At 38.3% G+C, this 21800-nt stretch overlaps 1 protein-coding gene and 1 long non-coding RNA gene across 3 annotated transcripts in view; one reads left to right on the top strand and one right to left on the bottom strand.

Annotated features, from left to right (window-relative positions):
* The window catches only part of osbpl3b (oxysterol binding protein-like 3b), a 30859-nt gene extending 11007 nt beyond the window's left edge, over nucleotides 1–19852 (bottom strand). Inside the window, exons 1-10 of one of the 2 annotated variants that reach the window (XM_061050807.1) lie at nucleotides 19702–19852; nucleotides 7529–7680; nucleotides 4225–4341; nucleotides 3476–3529; nucleotides 2713–2826; nucleotides 2305–2469; nucleotides 1972–2095; nucleotides 786–889; nucleotides 376–468; nucleotides 125–284 (exon numbers count right to left, since the gene is read on the bottom strand). In XM_061050807.1, coding sequence (XP_060906790.1) covers nucleotides 125–284; nucleotides 376–468; nucleotides 786–889; nucleotides 1972–2095; nucleotides 2305–2469; nucleotides 2713–2826; nucleotides 3476–3529; nucleotides 4225–4341; nucleotides 7529–7624 — 1027 coding nt within the window. In that variant the 5' untranslated portion in view covers nucleotides 7625–7680; nucleotides 19702–19852. The remainder of the gene's footprint in view (nucleotides 1–124; nucleotides 285–375; nucleotides 469–785; nucleotides 890–1971; nucleotides 2096–2304; nucleotides 2470–2712; nucleotides 2827–3475; nucleotides 3530–4224; nucleotides 4342–7528; nucleotides 7681–19701) is intronic. The other variant, XM_061050809.1, reaches the window with a different exon arrangement.
* Nucleotides 19853–19904: 52 nt separating this feature from the next.
* Nucleotides 19905–20971, top strand: LOC132984131 (uncharacterized). The gene is made up of 2 exons (XR_009674900.1): nucleotides 19905–20094; nucleotides 20811–20971. It is a non-coding gene; the product is annotated as an uncharacterized LOC132984131 (long non-coding RNA).
* The last annotated feature ends 829 nt before the right edge of the window (nucleotides 20972–21800 follow it).

The raw sequence follows: 21800 nt of genomic DNA, 5'->3' as shown, positions 1-21800 counted from the left end.
GACACACCAATTTCCTAAAACTAAACAACTGAGGTTTCAGAAAAATAACTCTTCCAATCTTGTATGGAATTGGCAAGACATCCTGAACACAGTATTGGTTGTAAGCTCAAAACATTTTACCCACAATTAGTGGCAACACGGCAGAAGTCCTCCTGCAGCTTGGCAACATCAAAAGTGGAATCCAGGGATTCAGTGTCGACCTTGTCATTGCCCATCGCGGCGCTGGAGAGGTTTGGGTTAGAGGCATGAAGGCGAATAGAGCCAGAGGAGATGCAGCTGGGTACCTGCAGTAAAGTAAAGGATGAGTAAAGCTTGGAGGGACATTAACAAAAAAAAAAGATCAAGCCTGATCAGCCGTCATTTTCATGTGATTACCTGCAGAGTTGTTTTGACGTCTTTGTTGTAGTTTTTAGTGAGCCATTTCTTTGGAAGTCTCTTTTCCTTCTTTGGGCTGTCATATGTTGATGCCTAGTGATCATTATGAATGGTAGAGCGTAGTTTTATTTTTGGAAAAGCTTTTTATAGAACATACTTTCAGAACTGGGAGTCTATTTAAAGTAGCAACTGACTGGAGGTCAACAAAAGAAGTCCATGGAGAGAAATTAAAAAAGCTCTTGTATGCATAAAATTCTGTCGACTTGTGTTTTTATCTACTAATTATTTATATTTATATAAATAGAAAGTTTATGCACTAGCAAGTGTCTCAAACTTAATATTTACCTCAAATGATTAAACAAACATGCTTTTAATACCAAGGTTATAGATTTTAGAAGTAAAGTGTTGACCTGCAGCGCTTGGATTGATGGAGCAGAATAGGTGCGGTGAAGGATCTCCATACTTTGAAGCAGGTGGTTGAGCTCCAGCAGATGGGCCTCACAGACCGACAAATCTTTGCAGTGTAAAGATCCACATTGATTAGGATGTTATGAAATTGTAACAGATAAAAAGATGAGATGAAAAGGGGCTGTCCACAAAAATTTGCATTTGCTAGTTTGGCCAATATGAATAATAGAGCCATCAACCTCAAACCGTTATGGGTTTATAGAACACTTCTGAGGCATGTCATGAACATTAAAAAGAAAGAAGGCTAGAGCTCCTGTCTGTCTTTTACTGTCATTTGTGATGTAAATGTAATTTGTAGGCAAATCACTGAACGATCCTCGACTGACAGGAAGCAACCATTTATTTACACATTTTGTCATTTTTAATATGGTTCACATCCAACTTGAATTCAAAATGTCTCACTTTTCAAATAGCAAAAGATAGATATTATAACTTAAAGGTCCTGTGAGGAGTTTTTAGCTGGTTATGAATTTGACTGAAATGTATTATAAGGCCTCTTTATGAGCTTCAAAAGCAAACAATACCTTCAGCTACATGATTAATGATTTCTATAGTGTTCGTTTTTTATGCCAGAAACCACTGCCGCAGGGTAGATGTCAGACAGGGCGATTAACGACACACTGCAGAACGAACCCTTTAACGCTTTTTCACAGTGAATATTCACAATGAGTGATTCATTTGACTCTAAAGAGAAAGCATGGTGAGATTTCTGTTAGAAAACGCCTTCATGTACAGGACAAAACAAGTATATTGATACAAGTTCTCTCAACACCTACTGAAAGTTCTTCATAGGCTTTCTGTGCATTCAATGGAGAGATAGGACAGTGGATAGAGCTGCAAATCAGGGAGAGAGAGTAGGGAATGACATGCGGGAAAGGAGCCACAGGCTGGACTTGAACCTGGGCCGCCCGCTTGGAAGACTACAGCCTCCATACATGAGGCGCGCGCACTAACCACTGCGCCACCAGCGCCCCAAATCTTAACACTTTATCATCCTGCTACAAAACCAAAAAACATAAGGGAAGTCACATATAGTCGCAAAACAAGCCATAGAAATTAGAAGGACATCAGTGATTAATGCGTGTTAGAAACTCCAGAAAATCTGAAGTGACAACTCTGTCATCTCACCTTTTGAGCACTTGTCCATGTCATTAGACGACTGCAGCCATGCTGTGACCTTGGCCTGGCTGCTGCAGCTTAAAGCGACGGCTCCTGCTGAAGGCACAGTGGACTGCCTTCGTACAGATATGCACTGCGAAAGCAAACAGACCCAAGTCAGTACAATAATAATTTGCTTCCTCTAAAATATTCTTCTGTCAGGGGGCTTTGACCTTAGTAGATAGTGTGGAAGAAATAATTGACATTCCTGAACAGAAACACAGCAGAAAGCATCAAGAGAGAAAGCAATGTCAACACTGCATAGTTTTCATTAACAGTATGCGGTGTGTGGCACAGGTATACCTTCCTGACAGAGGCACTCTCAGGCATGCCTGGTGAGATGGGGGAGGGGTAGTGGGGATAGTAGAAGGACTTCTCGTTTGAGTACATGGCAATCTCATTTTGCCGATAGAGACGATGGTGACGTAGCTTTGACACCCATTCATCAAACAGCTCCGGTGACTTAATCTGCAGAGCAGATACCACAGTCAGTAACCAACACAAGGACAAGAAGGAGGCGTGAAGGTGGAAAAACACGCAGCTACTGCAACCCCCTCTTATTCACATAAACAGCACATAAGGTCATTTTAAAGTCAATTTAATGTTAGCATCACAGGAATCAAAAGGGAATAGCCTTAATTATACATTTTTACTTCAATCTGTGTTAAAAAATATGAAAAATGAATGACAGCCATTGGCACTGCAGTCTACCTTCAGGTGATAGATGTTTTCCTCTGCATCAAGATCGATACATTTGGATTTCTTCTTGATTGCCATGACTGACAGACCTACGTCAATGCAGCCATGCAGTTTCCCTTTCTCAATCTGCAAAAGTCAACACACAACATTATGATAATATCCGACTGATGACAATAACAATGCAACAAGATTCTGTCTTAAAGCTCCAGTGAGGAGTTTTTATCTGGTATTGAAACGGACTGAAATGAACACTGATGCCTCTATGGAACTACTAAATGAAAAAAGACTGTGGTACAATGATATATATTATATTTGATCTGATATATCTATGATCATTTTTTTTTTTTTTTTTTTTAAGTCTGGAGCACTCTGAGATCTGCTTCGGATGAAAAGTGAGTTACAAATACAATATGTTATTCATACCACATTATTCCTGACAAATTAGCAGAAAGTGCTTTGTCTAGAGGGGGCGCCGAAATTGACACAAAAGAAAGGTTCAACATATTGCGATGTGTATGAAGCTCATGGCCTGGTCAACTAGTGTTTGGGCCTTTGAATGGCTGATGTTGAATTATGTGAGATTGGCAGGTAAAATGCACTTTGTGACGCCTATCAGTGATAATGAGATTGTGAGGGATTTAGGGCTTTTTGTTACTACAGACACAGATAGATATTCTGGGAAACACAGGAGCAGTACAGCCAGAACACCGAGTCTTTTTTTTTGTAATCCTCTGTAACTGAAAAGACCACACAGCATACAGCCCTTTGTACTCACATCGGTACTGCACTTTCCATATTTCAGGATGCCCTTGTCCAGGAAAAAGTATCTCTGCAGGCATAAGGGAGGACAATAAAGGAATGAGATACAGCTGGAATGATATGCAACATCCCTCACAACAAAAGTCACTGGTATGACTCAGTGATCACGACATGCATCTTGATAATGTATGTTGCTAATGTCTGATGCACTCAGATGTTTGTCATCCTTGCATTGTGTCTTCCATTATTACAATCACCCCGTTGCAATGCTACTCCTGCACTCTCTTTGTAAATGTGATTCTGGCTGCTCTTACTGTACATCACCCGAATCTGAGTTTTGAAAGTACAAAGCTCTGACTGTAAGTCAATACTAAATCCATACAGCTCTATTAACCAACAGGCCATCAGCTAATGCATCGGAAAGAAACACCAAGATGTCTCGAGTGTATCATCCCAGTGAAAGCTTTTAGGCCGAGCATGAAGAGACACTGACCCACGTCACATGTGACTCCTCTGTGGTTGAAACCATCCACACAATAAGCCCCTTTCAATTAGTTTAAAACACACACTGAGTCATGTCAGCAGTTTTTTTTTTTTTTTTTTGTGAAAGAGAAGCTGGAAAGCTTAGAGCACAACCAGGAAATGGAGATGATGTTCAGCTGTCAGGTACGCCTTTAAAATAAATTATGAAGTCTGTCTCTGTGACGGATGAGCAGGGTGAGGTAATATGGGTCGTTTAAGGACCTCACAAGTGTTGGATTATACCTTATGCCAGCCTTTCATGGGCCATTTTCTCTTCTTTAGCAGATAGCCCTCCTGTTTCTGTGGCTCCAGGACAGAGCTTAAGCCTCCACGCAGGCCCTCCACTATTTCCCAGCTGTCCTGTGGGCAGAGAACAGACAGAGGAGATGAGGGACCAAGGTTAGCAGACACTCAACTAGTTGCAAGGAGATTTAGTAACATGCAATAAAATAAAAAATGGCGGTAAGAGTGAAACACATTTTTGTAATGGTTTGCTTTCTATGTGTTGTCAGCTGAGAGGAAAATGCAGCCCTATTAGGTTTGATGTCCTGTGTTAGGCTTTACAGACCTCTTTCACCTCACGGTCACATTATAAAATTAGCTTACCGTTCTAATCTCACTCTTCACAATAATCATTTCCTGACTGAGATTAGAGCGCTCAAATATAAATCCCCCTCAAATACAGAGATTGAGATGATTTTTCATCATAAACCAAACCAGATCGGCATGTACCTTCCTGGTAGGAAAATATCAGTTACATATCAGTAACAGTTAGTGAATACATTTGTATAATGAACAGGACATACACCAAGTTAACATTTAAAATCAATCACCAAAGGGACACATGTGCACATAGTTCGGGTTACTTGTTGAAACCAGCACTATTTATCAACAGTTAAAACATTGTATAATGCCTTTTGTGGCTCTTTGTTGATGTTAGCAAATCATCATTTTTCAACAGTTTTACGAGACGGGAGGTAAGATTGAGTAAAATGTACTATTCCACATTCATCATGATTACAACAGAAATGACTGGAATGCATTCTTTATAAGATTTTACTGTGGGTGTGTCTGGTAAATAACTCATTATGCAATATTTTTGGATGCGGTGTACCATGAGATGGAGTCACGTTGAAATTTTCACTTTACAGTGTTTTGGTCACATTTTTGTTTTGTTAAATGGGGATAAAATATATAAAGGAACCAATATGGAATTAAATCAGGAAAGAGGTTTTATTGTTAATTTGTTTACCCAAACTCAGATGGGAGTGAGGTTGTCAAAATTTCCAATACGTCGATGATTTCGATAACACATGTTTTAAAACTAGACAATCTCTGTTATTAAAATAAATAAATCTCTGTTACAAAAAACAAAAGCTGTAATGGGCGAAATAATGGGATCCGCTGTGATCAAATTACAGGTCAAATGTTTCTCAAGCCTTTCAGGTGTCTCATAAAGAGACAATAGTTATGTTTATGTTACAAACGGACTGAGAGCAGAGGAGGTGACGGTCAAAGCATTTCAGTACCGAACGTAGATGTAGATGTAGATGTAGACCGTGTTCAGGAGATTTTTCTGGCAGTTTAAGGTAATAACAACAATACATCTATTACGTTGTATTTTTGTTGCTGTGGTATCAAAAAAGGTATGGATACTGTTAGTTTTTTACTGGTGCTGCAATTAGATTGGATGAAATCTTTTATTAAGGGTGACCCACATTAAAGGAAGTGCAATTGCAAACTTCTGGAGTCATTTGTGGACTACACAAGCAAAACATTTACTGGTTCCAACTATAACAACAAAAGGCCCAGCGTTATTATGAGGGGCATATTGTACCACTTTTTTTTTTTAAACTAAAGACAAATTATCTGATGATAGAAATGATCACAAAATGTGCAGCTGCTTCTATTGTGTTAAATTATAAGACAAGTAATAGAGTATTTTAAGATTTATAACTTAAATGAATCCTACTGAGACAAAAAAACTAAAACACAAATGAATTTCACGTCACAGCTCAACACAGGGACTCTGGGATGAGCTGTGAGGTCGGAGATGACTCTGTGTTTGTTTTCAGAGTGTCCCTGACTGTTCCAGCTTACAGTACAACAGTTCAGGGAAAACAAACAGGATCAGTCAGAGAGGATGGACTGCTGGAGGTGAGACCGTCTAAAATAAATGATTATTTTTGAAGGGGGGTTGGTGGATGGAGAGGGCGGGGCTTGTTGGTTCTTTCTCTTTCCCTGAAAGCTCATCACAGGGACACACACATGGACTCAGTCACCCAATGAGTCATTGTCATACACTGCCTTAGCACTTTTCTTCAAGGTCGCAAGAAGCATTCAGAGTCAAAGCAGTGACATGACAGACAAGGAAACATGTTTACAGGGATGGCTATCAGCAAAAGGAAACACAAATCAAAAATGTTCCCCAAACCAATTACATGTATCTCCTGCTGAAGCTTGCAGACAGTTTGTGCAAAGACTGAATCATATCCTTCCAAAATGTGAAACTATATACACCAACCAGTGCCCATTACTCAGGTCTAACATAAAAAATAACAATTAATTAATGTAGCTTGATGTTATTATTAAGTTATAACAAGTGGTATAGTAGTTTATATTAGCCTCAAGTCTAGAAACAGGGACACTGATATGGTATTTTTGGGCCGATACCAATATCAATATTGGGGAGGAAAAAAAATCTGATACCAATATATCAGCCAATATCTTTTTTAGATCTAAGTTCTATCCGTAGAGATAAATATAGATATACAAATTTATTGTGTTGATCCCTCAAATGTAGTTATCAAACACTTGTGGTATGTACGTCACCGCTTGACACTGGAGAGTGATAATGCCTGTTGTAATCCATAAAGCGCACTCTGCTAGTGTAATACATTTAAACTCAAATGAAATGCTATGTTACTGGTGAATAAATCTATTATTTGGCCGTATATATGTGAAAAAATGTGTCGATACCAATAGTGACTTAATACGCAGTTATTCGGGTGCAAAAGAGCTTCCATTGGGAAACTGTTGCAAAACTGCCTCTGAGTAATTAAACTGCTCTTTACATTTTTTGCTGCAGGCAGTGGTCTGAGACTGAGACAGTGGTGGACATTCTCTGTAAGAAAGTCTGACTTGTGCTCACAGCTTTCTTTGTCCTTGCTGCTAATGAAATAAAATGCAGAGAGAAGCCCAAATGATTTTTTTTTATAGCCTGGGAGCTAGATCAGCTGAAGAAACCACAGGATCTTTCAGCAGAAGTTTGTGTGGTGAGGCATTTACTGTTAGGTCCTTCTCCTCCCACGACACAGAGGAATCCCTGTGGACTGGCAGTAGCTGTGATTACTCTTTTATCAAGACAATAAGAATGTGGAGAGACCAATAGTTTAAACTTAGGGACAAGGGAAAGAATCTGTAAATGCAATGTGATGACAGAGACTTTTTTGAAAAGCAGCAACAGTGCACGATGGAGACACATGATTAGTTGGAGACCTGTAACAAGTCCTGATAGGTCCACAGCTGGTGTGTGGGTGTGTGTTACCTGTCGGCTGTCGTGTTTGGACGAGGAGCTGCTGTTGCTGCGTGACACTGAAGATATCTTCTGTGACATTGCTGAACTGCGCTCCTCTGAGCCCATCTTGCTGCAGACTGGCCTGTGCAGGCTATGACTTGAGTGTCAGGCACATTCCTCTGCTGAGAGAAGAAGGGGTGGAGATTAGGGCGTGGTCTCACTGGAGAGTCAAGCCATTTAAAAGCCATTTAAATCATCTCACTGAAAAATGCATAAGGATGTTGAGGGATTCCATTTCCCATGAGGGTGAAGCACAATATTGCATGCATTGAGAAAAGCTACGCATAAATGTTCTCAATATCAGCAAAATAAATTGACAGACAAGACTTAAGGACATACTGTAAATTGGGTGTCTAAAAGTGAGGAGACTGCAGCTTTGAATCATTCATGTCTTCCACTTACAGAAAGAGAGGCAGATTGTCAGCATTAAAGGATCATATGTATCTAAAGCAACTACTAGACGTATATTCATACAACAGTGTTTGAAGATGTAGTCAGACTAAAAGTAGAGGACACAAAGTTAATGCTGTACAAGCAAAAGTCTATACAATGTTTACTCGGGGAAAACTACAGCACCATAATCAGTAAACTCTTTTAAGAGTAGAATTATTTTTAAGGTGCTTAAATGTTGAAAAAGTTTTAAACAATCCATCTAGAAGGTGATGTACAGAAATATTATTCCTCACCTTTTTATCAAACCTAAATACAAAACACTGGAAAAAATGGACCTTAAATTTGTACATGCTATAATAGATTGTAAATGTTAAGTACAACGTGTATTGTACCTTACGTTAAATAAATGAAATACTTTACTAATAAATAGTATATAAGTATTAATGTTGTAGTAATGTACAAGCAATCTGTACTTAAGTTTCTTGAAATAAGACACTGTATCTTCTTTCAAGAAACTTCAGTTCATTTTGCCAGCTATAGATGCAGCTATATTTACTCATTACAGCCATTCAGTCAGGCCAACCTTTAAATAAGATGTTTATCTGTACTCATCGGGTGAATGTGGCTTATATTACTAATAACATATTTGTAGCTAGAAATGAGAAGAACCCACTTGGTAAGAAGTCATTTTTGCAGGGTACATATGGTTCCTCTCAGTGAGTGTCAGCTCTATGTGAAGCTGAAGTTTTGAATAGATGTCACTGAGTGACAGCTGATGAAGACAGGCAGTGACATCATCAAACAAACGTAATATCATCACTTCCAGTGAGTGTGAAAATAATCAAGCCTTTTTAAGAAATAGCAACCTCCAGTCTACTGCCACAATTCATACAGATTAATAAACATTATGTGCCTGCTCTATCACATCAGCACACAGAACCACATCACACTAATGCACTGTGAGCGACAGGATGTCTACAGTGGAAATTCCCGACCAGGCACGATGTGTTTGTGTAAATCATAATGGCACACATGGAAGAGGTGGTCACTCTGGGGGATCTAGTGTGGTTTTTGTATCATTCATTGCAGATTCATTGCTGTTTAAAAGAACATCTGCATGATTCTAAGAGACGAAGCCATGAACACATTGCTGTCTTCATTTGTCTTTGGATTAGAGCATTGACTATGTTTTCACAGAGTGGTCGTTTGGTAAAATAAGGAAATGCTTCTCCAAATGAATTAGGGAAGATGTTTGAACATTAATATTTTGTGAATTTGCATCTAGATATGTCAAATGACATTCCACATCAAGTAATAATACTGATATCTAATAGGGCTACTTATTATTATTTTCAATAAAAGATGAATAATTTTTTTATTCAATTAATTTATAAATCATTTAATCTACAAACTGAAGAACAGATTCCGATATCAAGTTTCAATGCCCAAGGTGAAACAAGAGCCTTAAAAATACTTTATTAACAATAAGATAAAATACAATAAATAACAGCAGAATTTTGCCGTATTGGAGAAACTATAATACATTTTTGCATTTTTGCTTGATTTCATGGATTTCTTCTTCGATAAAGTATGCTACAGTTTGATACGGCTTCCAGAGCTGCATACAATTAGCTGCGTCCATGACGGTTAAAACAAATAAATTGAAACAATAGAAACACTATACACTGTAACACTAACAGTGAAATCATCAATTGATGAATACTGTGACACAAGTTTACCTCATTGTAGTTTTTTTATGAACAATTTTCTTTCTACCAGTAAAACTAGTAGCTGGCCACACCCACAGCATCTCCTGCTAGTTAAAACTCAATGAGACATGCCATTTGTTGACAACCACTCTGAGGCAGCAGCAAGGTTAATCACATTACCTGCTCTGCATCCACACACTTTGTGCTGCATAATGGCCATAGGCTTTTGTGTTAGAGAGAGACAAAGGCAGAGTTATCTGAAACCTCCATCCTTCAGCTCGGCCTACATTTGGACTTCAGGCTTTCACTGACAGACCATGCTGCATTAAATGTAGCCACAACAATAGATCAAAGCCGGGAAAACAAAAAGTACAGCCCATCAGTAGGAGAGCACACTTTTTTTTGTAACCTCAAATGTTTCTGAATGCAATTTACTACAAGTGAGATAAGGACAACGATGATTTATGAAACACAAAATGTGTGTAAATCAGGGCTGTCAGCGTTAACTAGTTAATCACAATTTATCAAGGTCTGAAATTAATGCATGAATTATTTTAAACAAGCTTAATCGTATGCTTTTAGTCCCTTTAGGTGTACCATGGATTAGCCTCTGTTGTGTCTCCCTGTAGTCACAGTGATGGAAAAGAAAGACACTGCTGCAGTGTTTGACGTTAAAAACACCTAGACAGCTCAGTTGACGAGTCAAAAGTAATAACCTTCGATCCATCAGAAGGCCCTTACTGTATTTCAAAATAAAAGCAGGGTTGATTTTAAACAGAAATTGAAGTACTCTCACCTTAAGAGACAGTAAAAAATATTCAAAATAAAAGCCTAACAATTCTTTTTTTTTTAAATTCAAAATAATCACATTTTGAGCGTGCATGTCTGACAGTCCTAGTGTAAATCTATCTACAGTATGTATCCAATGCTTCTTCCATGATTCATTCTTCCACTGACAGGGTGCCCCCCCCCTCATGAACAGACAGCTTTTCATCTGATACAACACCACTTCTCACTTCTCAAATTTCCCTAGCAATCTGACTCACCACATCGCTTCTTCATGACTCCTCGTGTTGGAGCTAAGATGAATGAGGTATAACATGAACAAAAGATTAGTGGACTAACGTCAGATGGCGGTGAAGAGTTTTTAGAGATGAAGCTTGATTAGGTGTGAAATTAACATTAATCCTGGGTTTTACCTTTTAAGAAGACCTCTGTATCTTTCAATGAAATCAGATACTGTTATGTATCATTATATAATTGTCTTGCAAACTATTTTAATGAAGGCAGGATTATTACTTTGGCTCATGTATCACAAAATGTATCGTCTTGTATCATATCGTAAGTGTCCCTGCGATTCCCCCCCTACTCATGAACCTAGCCTAACCTAATAATATTTTTTTAATAAAAAGCTATGTTCACATTTAGAACACAGATACTGTACAGATCAGGTCCAACAACCTTCCACACAGTTGCATAAATATCAGACAGTCATTTCTGTATTCCTGCTGACATAAAAACATACTCCCTGGAGGTATGAGTTTAATGTATAGTTTTGCAAATTAACTATACATGTCTGCATGTAGTAGACAAAAACATCTTAGTATGGATCACAAAGTCTGATAGTTTTAGCTGTTTCAGGCGTACCAGAGAACTGTCATCAAATCCTACTGCAGCTATGTATCTCGGTTGAAGTTACAGATGGTTTAATGTCCTTTTAAGCTGAACTAATGTATTTACAAAGGCTGAAAGCCCTCTATTACATTGTGCAGTTCATGTTGCAGATGTTCTTCTGTCCTTCCACTGACTCAAGAGTCTGCTAAAGAGTTGTAAAGCCTGACAGGCTTTCAGGGATCATCAGGATGTGACTCATCAGAATAAATGTGGCTTGGATTATCTCCCACAGTGAAGCTTTCTGAGGGAAAAGTTGTCATTTTTGTGTGAAAATGACAGCACACACTGATGCACCACAGTTATTCAAGAAATTCATTTAGAAAAGAGTTTAAACCGCCTCCCACCACCCAGAAACAGGAAGTGAAAGTAGTGAGTGGTAAACTTCTTTTAGGAGTGAAACAAATACGTTGGCGCTTACAAACGACAGAAAAAACGTTCCCTCTAAAGCTGTTCAAGAGAGGCAGACATGGCCTTAGAAGAGGAACGAGTCAACTATTGAAAACATATACAATGTCTTATAACATTTCATCTGTAAAATCCTGTAATGAGAGATCAATTATATCACAATTTCAAGGTTATATTTTGTTGCTTTTTCATAGATTTATTTTATAACATATATTATACTTTTTCTGCCTTTCATGTAGAGACAGGACAATGGATAGAGTCGAGAGAGAGAGAATGGGGAACAGCATACGGAAAATGTGCCACAGGTTGAACATGAACCCGGGCCGCCTGCTTGGAGGACCACAGCATCTGTACATGGGGCGTACCAGCCAACTAACAGGCCACCAGCTCGCGCCAAGTTTGGTTGCTTTTTTAATCCTCAATTCAATCTAAATTGAAAGCCTCTGAGGTTTGGCCTGCGGGTTTGATCAAATATAATTATCCAAAATGAAGTATATCCCGGTCGATTTTCTCCTGGAGACAAAAGCTGCCTTTAAGGTCCACTTAACTCTGGAACAAATGCCCTCATTTTGACAAAACCAACGGCCTGTGGGTTCATCAAACACCTAACCTCGTGTTGTGTCAACCAGACAGTCACTGACAGATCGTTTCTCTTTACACTGAGCTCTCTAATCAAGGAGCAAATTGTGATGAGACAAATAGAGGAACCTTTTACCTTTCCTCTACGCTGCGATCAATCCATCTGGATAAAATCCAAATAACACCGCCACTTACTTTTGATTGTCTTTAGATTTTCGTCTGTAGGATCAACCTATCACAAGCTGCACATAATTCTCCCTGTTTGCTTTTTTTTTTTTTTTTTATAGCCCCTCACAAATGAGACACACAGGGCTGCATCGAAAACTTGCCACTTTAATAACTGTAATTGTATTACATCTGTGCATTACCCTGCTTAGATGATACCACTTAGTCTTTGTTATTTCATTATTGAATTGCAGAACAACTCTTCCTTACAAGCCTGACCTTACAGGCTCAAGGGAAAGGGTGGGATCAAAAATGAGCAGAAAACAATTATTATCATACTGCTCTGAAAAGTAGTGTGATTACACACTACACTATGTTTTTTATTAGTCTACATTTCTTTATTGAGGGCAGTAACAAGCCAAGCTCACGTGTCTATAGAGTTAAAAAATACAAATGAATCAACATGCCAAAATGTTGCTCAGCTTAACCAACGCGGTGACGACATGCCCGTGATATCGGAAAACAGGTTGCCTCAACCATTCGGCCAAATAACTGTGACAGAAGACAATAAATTATTACACAAACTCAGTTTCATTGAATGAGCAACATTGATAAAGATCAATCTAATTACTTCACTACCAAACTGAACCATTGAACCCTCCTCAAACTGCTTTCAATGGTGTCTCGTAATTTTCAGTACGCAACTTCAGGAAATGATGATAGCATCATTAGCTGTAGCATCATTAGCTCATAGCTGTGTACTGACTGGAGATAACAGAAGTGGGACAGACATGCAATTGAAAAATTAAAGTAATAACTCAGATTTTGCCATCATAACTGATGTGATCAGAGCTCATGTCAGGTCCTTCAACGTGCACTGCAATCACAGGAAGAACAATTTTGTCTCAACTTGTCAACCTATGAAGGGTTTTCAGAAATAGTACAACACAATAACACAATAACCCATGGTCTGGAAAGTCTCTTTCTTTTTCCCGGGGAAAAAAATCAGGGAAAATATATTGTACAACCCATATCACAGGTCAGCTGTTAGCAACAGGAAGCCATTAGTCCAAAGGATCAAAATGCTTCATCTTAATAAGAGATCTATTATTCATACATCTCTTGATCAAGCAGGATAATGTTTGCTATCCCACGTCTCATGTGTGTGCAGAGACACCTTCTCTGAGAGAGACAAACAGATGGTGACGCCTGCTCCTGATCTGCTTAAGATGTTTTGATGAAAGGTTGCCAAGGCTAGGGAGAGCGGCTCCAAAAAGCATGCAGGCTGGGCTTAAAGCAGGGAGAGTATCTCTCTGCTTCCAGTTATCTCAGTGTTAACGTAATGTTCAGCATCAGTTCAAAACCCATGACTTTAAAAAGGACAAAAAAACAGCAACACCTACCATTTAAGATGCTGACACCGATTATGATTTCTTAATAGGGAATCAGGATAACAATACCCTCAACTCACAAAAAGATACCAAGCCTATCATGATATTATTGGGTTCACAAAAAGATTTGACCAAGATTTTTTTTCCTTTAAAAAAAAAAAAGAGATTGAGTGAAGCTATGAATACATTGGATTCTTTAAAAAAATGCAATAATGTTTTTCTTTGTGCTATTAAAGGTGACATTTGTAATATTTTACCAAAAAAATACAACTTTTATTTTAGAGTAAAAGGAATTCTTATTCGTCCTCTTATTTAAGTTTTCATTCACGGTTTTGAAAAATTGGGTCATTACAACTGGCTCTTACTTCTTAATCAGTCCAAATTCTAAAACACCAATGCAAGTAGTAATCTCTATCACTCTTGCACTCGTTAAGGCGAGCGGCGTTCCAAATCCACTTCCGTGTGTATGTCATTAAGTTCTGGTGTCTCGAGCCTGGCAGTGTCACCATTTGTTCTGCATCATGTCGGGGGGTTGTGGTATTAGTGTATGTATATGTAGTATATCATCCTATTGCACACTCTTTTTGCTTTGTCCATTTTCTGATCACCATCATACACTCACATTGAAATGAGACATATATTTTACACCTGAGGTTAGAAGATGGTTAAAAAAAGTATTACTACATATTTTTCTGTCCTATCGATTTAAATTGTCCACATTTGTATTGATTTTTGAATTGTGTGGCAAGGTCGTTACATCCCTATTGCCTAACATTTTTATTATAAAATCCCTACAACCATTCAAGTGCATCAAACTACAGCACTCAATCTTTCTATGAATTAATCTGTAGTTTAAAGCCCTCTAGTCATCGTTTACCCTTTGATAAAACATTTTCTGACTTAGCCTTATCTCTATCGTCCCCACCACAGAGGACATCTTTTCATTCACAAACTGGCAAACATACGATAGGCTAAGCACACAGTCTAAAAAAGAGGCCACAATGCATCCTGTTAATCTACCATATCCTTGAAATGCTCCCTTTCCTCCCACACCCCGTCCTCCCTCTCTTTATCTCACTTCTTTTCTCTGGTCTGCTACGAGAGTGACAGAGGTCCCCTCTTTTGTTAAATTCACAGTGTGGGGGATCCTGACAGCCTCATAACTCAACACCATCTCATTAGGACGCAGAGTGGAGTCACAGTTTATTTCTACACTCCCTGTAAGAACTGGTGGGGGGAAAAAATTACGAACGCACTGGACTTTACTGCGGCAAATTGCGTGACAGAGCGATCATGCTTTTTCTCTCCAAAATGAAGGATTACTGTACTTAAAACTCAACCCCTGTTCTGATTAAGATGAAACAGCAACATCTCAACGGCAATTTTCATATCAAGTCACAGATGTGTTGACAGAAAGCAGAGGGTGGTGACATTGAGAGGGTACAAGGACATGGCCCCCCCCAAAGTAGGCCAAAAAAACAAGACATTGACAAAAACTTGACAAAAATTCTGTACTGCCAGAAGCAATCTCTAAGTCTCTGGAGTGCAGATAAATTTAGACATGGCATCGTCTTTCATTACCTTCCATGTATGAACAGAAAGAGATAAACTGCCTGACTGCAAAGAGTTACCAAATCTTCAAAGATTTACTTCACGCCTAAACTCTGTCAGCATTCCTAACTCACTGTGACAAAAAGACAGCAGCTGACTAGCTTGTGTGTTTGTGGTTTGACTGAATATTTGCAGTGTGTTGTTCATGTTGCAGTTTGATCACATCTCATCCACAGTTCTTTGATGTTGGTCTTTTATTTCTATTTGTAGACTTTTATTGACCTAATTGTCGGCTCGATTAATATACTGCAGGGAATGCATCATGCCAGAGTGAACTCTCCACTAAAACATAACGAGATAAACGGTTTATCTTTCTACTGATTTTACTGACTTATTACTAAAAGATTCTTTAACCCCTTCACCTAACCAACATTATGACTGAAATGGGCTGACAAGCTGACAGTTTCATGTCTGAGAATTTCTTTTCAATAATGAAACCATGAAAGCTATCACTGTATTACAACAACACTAAATGTCTACAGCTCCATGAAAGTGTACATATTTATCAAAACGATTGCCTTTAAAGCACACTAACAAACTCAAAGTGACAATGCTACATGATGTTGAGTATCAGGATTGGCTCATCATCAAAGTTTAATCCATAAGGATGCTAACATCGATACACGTTGCACTAAACACGTGCAGGAGAAGTTGAAAGACATGTTATTACTTTTCCGAGACTTTAAAAAATACAAAAGAATAAAATAAAAAAGGGAATCAAAAGGATTGTGCTTTAATATTTGGCCATATTAAAGTGCTCTTCTAGATAAAAGTGTAGGGTTCTCTAGAGTCATTAGGATTCGTCCTCCAGGGGACAATTTACAAATGCACAAATATGCATTAAAATCCACATAGATGTTAAAATATCTGGTAACTACAGGACAGGCTAACATTGCATCTTTTAGCTTCTAGCATGACTAAGCATGCTAATGCTATGTATTCAAGATGAGGCTGACTTCCCTGTTAATTCATTTCTAAAATGTAAGCAGAGACAGTATTAGCTGAACAAAATATTTACAGTTGTTCCTCAATCATTTTGGCTCATTTTTTGAAACAGTCCTAACATTCTCTAAACTGTAGTGCAATTGTCACAGTTTCATGGTACAGCTAAACTCTGTTGCGTGTTTGCAAAAGGAAGTTAATCCCCTCAAAAGTTACATTTACGTTTTAAAACCTAAGGTTGTGTCAGTTTATTGGCCACTGCCACCAAAATGAAAAAGTTGTCTTGGTCAAAATCTTTTGGCTTTTTTTCATCTTTGTGATGTTTTCGTCACCACGTCAGTCAGCCCTTGAAAAGTTTCTTATATTAAATCTCCATTTCTTGCTTACTGTAGGTACAATTATTTATTCGACTCACTTAATGCTACTTTATTCTGTATCATACTGAACATTTTAGATTTAGATTTCAACATTAGGTAAAAGTTTACTGGGACAGATCCAGACTGTACAACACAGCAGTAAGGATCAGTACATCTGTGCAGTTAATCTGTTTGTGTAACAATTTGTTACGTCCTGTATATAAAAAAAATCTAACTTTGGTCTTCCATATAAAGTCATATACAGAAGATTTGACACAAAATGACACCCATGTGTTTCCTAGTACCTACTTACTGTCAGATCATTTGCCAATTTAGCAGACACCACAAACATCCCATGTTATAAATATTTATGGAGTATGTCTGTCTGACCCATTTTGATGACTGAATGGACAGTTATTGTGATGGCTCAAATCATGAAAGAAAATGTAAAGGTTGTGAAGAGTTTGACATTTTAACTGAGAATCAGCTGATCCGTTCTGATCAGTGAGCCATAAACAAAGGACATCTGTGCAGATTTGTAGAGAATTGTAATTACTCTTTTGCACACATGTACCAAAACGATGCAATTTGCCTGAATGAGTGAGAAATTCTAATCTGTTGTGAGGGAGAAACTAATTGTTCAGAGGTTTGAGCTGAATGTTTTGAAAATACTTTTCTTATTTGAAAAATGAGCCGATGAGAAAAACGGTCATACCTGAAGCCTACATTATTTAAGTACACCAGAGCTGGCATCCTTTAAGATGGTTAATATGTGCAATTATTTATTCCCTAACCAAACAAATGACCAAGACTGTATGGAGGAGTTCAGTGAAAACATGCATTCTTTTTTATCTCTTTTTAAAAGTATCTGCTTGTGTCGCCTTTTGTTATAATTTCATGCTGATAACTGGCAACTGAAATCAGCCCTCATGTTTCCTTCAGCCTCTCTGGCTCCTAATTAGTCTCTCTCTCTCTCTCTCTCCTAGAGGAGGCTGAGGACAAGAGCAGAAACCTGCCACTAAATAAATGATTCTAACAAGACAGTCCAAGTCACTTTGAAAGGAAAATAATCAAACAACACATCTAACTACTTTTGATCCTATTAATCTGATACAAGTGTAACTCTTTTATTATGTTGAACAGTTCCTTCAAGTTGAAAATTAAATTGTAAGAAAATGGTCATGTTCCAATAGTGTACTTTCGGTATTACTAACTTCCTGAATTATTACTAAAGTCAAACCACATCTGTTTAGTTAAACCACGTAAATTATTTATGGTGGCCTATACTGCAAAATGAGGCGACACCTTCCATTTACATGAGATGCTCACAACAGCTGTTCTGCAGGTCCTATTTATTAACTTCCTGCAGTATTCACTTGTTGCTGAGAGCAAAGAGCCAAGAGCAATGTGTCACATGTTGCTGCATGATTTATAATACTACTTTATGTGATGGATATAGCCTTCAACATGTTGACGTACAGCTCTATCCTACATCCTCTGTCTCTGTGGTGTTACCACAATCAAGTGTTTGTTGGTAGATAGATAGATAGATATATAGATGATAGATTGATAGATAGATAGATAGATAGATGATAGATAGATATATAGATAGATAGATAGATAGATAGATGATAGATTGATAGATAGATAGATGATAGATAGATAGATAGATTCTATGTTGGACTAGAATCCCTGAACTGGGTGTGATAGGAACAAAAACCCTCACAAGCCACAAGAGTCCCAATCTGCCACTGCAAGTGAAAACAGCTGTGACAATGGAAAAAAACAGGAACATTTGCAGCATACTCTCTAAAGGGTATTTCAACAACTTTAACATTTTCTCCACTGTTTTCATGTATTTCCCCTTTTCCTTTTAAACCAATATGAGGCAAGATGTGCCTCATGACAGGCTTTTCTAAAGGATCTCTCAGTAGCCCCTATTCAGCCTCACCCACTTTTCCAAAACACACATAGCCCAAGCAGAGTGAAAAGCCTCCTCTGTCGCACTGTTGACACAACAACCAAGAGAACTGAGATAACACTGTGTGAATCCCTGAATCATGGCAACATTGCATGTGAGCCATAGCATTTCTTATTCAACAAAATCACTTAGACTCAAGCTGATATTTAAGGATTAGGATAGACATCTGCCTGGAAAGTTTTTCCACAAGCCCAGTAATTAGGCTACAATTAGAATAACTTTGAGTTACATAGGCTAGAATTTTAGCATACTGTGCTGAAAATTGGCATTCAAAATGTCTAACATCTAACATCTGTATAGTGAAAGACATGTTAAAATTCCTCTTTTTTGATTGCTCCAAACACTGTGTAGTGGGTAAGATGCGATGTAGAGCTGCTTCGATCTGAAAAAGGATCCAGTCTGTGGTCTGACACGCAGCGGTGTTTACAGCCACTCGTAAAGGCACTCTGTTCACGATTTTTTTAGCTTGTGGTCAAACTAAAAGCTTTCTATGCAGCATTGCAGAGGCCTGTCAAAGTTTTCAATTGCAAACAGATGACTTACCCTACTAAACTCGTTTCTGCTTGTCTAGAGAGGAAGAGGAAAGGGGTTCAGAGTTTCCATGGAGACTGATATGCCACCATATTATAAAAGAGAGTTTCACCCAGTGTCTAAAGTGGTTTTAAATGCTTTTAAATGTTTCACTTTTAATATTTACACCGAGCACTCTAACAGCTTACTATTTAACTGCTGCACAGTGTTTCAGTAGTGTAGGCTACTGCTGCCTCAGAGAACAGGAAAACAACCTCTACAGTGCAACTTTGAAATGCACATTACTTAATAAAATGACAAGATTTCCAAGGGCAAACGCCTCAGATGGTTTAAAAAAAAAAGAAAAAAGTACTATCTTGTATAGACCCCTATATTTGAACAACGAAAGAGAAAAATCCGCACTCACCTTGACCGAGTTACACGTCAATCCCAGGTGATGATTGCCGAGATGTTTGGTAACAGTTTGTTTCTTTCACCCAAAGGGGCTCGTAAAAACACCCTCAAGCTATTGAACATGCAGCCTGTCCTCCCCAGCCTGACATGCACACACACGCACCCTCCGCATTCAGCCCGTGTGTAAAGCATCAGCTTCCACCGCTGTACGGAGGAGGGAGGCTGTGCGTGACTGACTGAATCGAACACCAATTAAAATGCAGGACAGAGCACTGTGACGCCCCGGTGGGGCGGAGTTTGTGTCATTGACCGCATCTTTTCCATGACGCGTTTTGGAGGTCCCCAAAAGCAAGGACATGAACTGTTCATACTTTCAGTCTCATCACAACGCACGTGACTCTTTAAGGTATGGGCTTTTTTTTTTTTTATTGCGTTAACGTATTTACGTAAGCTATTAAATCCTCGTGTCCAGCGAGGAAATGGAGTCGAATAATTATTGTTTATTTATAAATGAATGAAATACATGATGTCGAAATCATCCAAGTGACCACAAAACCTTTTATCAGAAACGAATCCAGAGTCAATCATGACAGATTTTACATTGATGATCTACCACCACCTGCTGGACAACTTTATGAATCACAGCTTTTCTTATTTTCAAAATGAGAAATTGAGCTTGTAGGCCTAGTGAAAGAGATAAATCATCTGTTGCATTACATTCTGATTCAGCAACTTAGCATATGGTCTACAGCATGGATTGGTAATTGACCTTGAAGGCAACACAAGTGCACGTTTTTCATTTATACTTTTTGGCTTTACATCAACAGTGGCATAAAATAAACAAAATAAACATATTCTTTCACCGACTTGGTTTCCTTTCAGAAGTGTCTGCATCACAAATTCAGATGTTTTTCTGCAATATTCATGGAGAAATAGTACCAGTACATTCAGCTGTTAAACCAACATCATTGGCTTTTTTTCTAGAACCCTGAATGAGGCTTTTATACATCTCAAGGCTGCAGGCTTGCCGCTCAAGGACTCGCTGTAACAAAAACACTTTTCACAGAGTCAGCCTGCCTGCAACAGATTATGTGAGAAGAAGAGCATTTTTTCCTTTCACAGGGGCGACCTAGATGGTTACTGCAGCACGGATAACACAGAGATGGATTCCATAACACAGCAAGCACAATGTTCTGTGATGAACTCTGTGTCACATCTGGAGAGGGGAAGAATCATCTTCATACAAATGTTCCCCTCTGTAAAATTGAAATGGTTACACTGAAGACCAAAGTATTCATCTGTGCTGCCTTCTGAATTTCCTGCTGCTGAATATTCTTTGTGAACTGTGCGGGCATAGTGAACTCACAGAAGTGAGCTTTGAAGGCCGAGTCTTTTATTTTACCCTCACAATCAGCTGTGGCTTATGGGAGCCTTATATAAGGCTTTTATTGTATAATTCATCCAGAGCTCTAATGAATTTTGCAAATGAAAAGCATAGAACCAAAGAGAACAATATTTGCAAATTAGCTCAACGGTTTTCTTCTACAATATTGAGCAAACACAAAGTCAAATTACCAGTTTAAAATGTTGTTGGGCATAAAATATGAATCACTGTCTAATATCATGAGCATACTAGAAGTCTTACAGCCTTCCCAGTCACTCTTTTGTTCTTGTGCCGACCAGTTTAAAGAGCCTTAGTAATAAAAATATCTGTAAAACTAAACATCTCATTAACCATGACTGCATAGCTAATGTTATATTACTTCTTAGTTACTTCTGATGGATGATTCTACATAGCGATCACTACCATCAGTGTATGAAAGGGTGTGAATGGGTGGGTGTGACGCGGAGGCCAGCGCGTCACACCCACTATGTCTTGTCTATAAACAAATGAATTCATGAAAGACTACACAGAGTGTCTCACATCTTTCCCATAAGTAGCTGTTACTACGCTCAATAATTGTAAGTAAAAGATAAAAATGTCCCCAAATACTGCTGCAGTGTTACTTATGAAAGGACTATATCAAGTCAAATTTCAGTCAAATAAATCAGTTTGAAAATACCTCAAAACAAGTTAAAGCTCTGAATTCAAAAGCCTTTTTATGAGTGTTT

Source organism: Labrus mixtus, chromosome 11, assembly GCF_963584025.1.
Source record: "Labrus mixtus chromosome 11, fLabMix1.1, whole genome shotgun sequence".
Classification (NCBI taxonomy): Eukaryota; Metazoa; Chordata; class Actinopteri; order Labriformes; family Labridae; genus Labrus; species Labrus mixtus.
The sequence above is the reverse complement of the archived record's forward strand: the minus strand, read 5'-3'. Positions and strand labels throughout refer to the sequence as shown.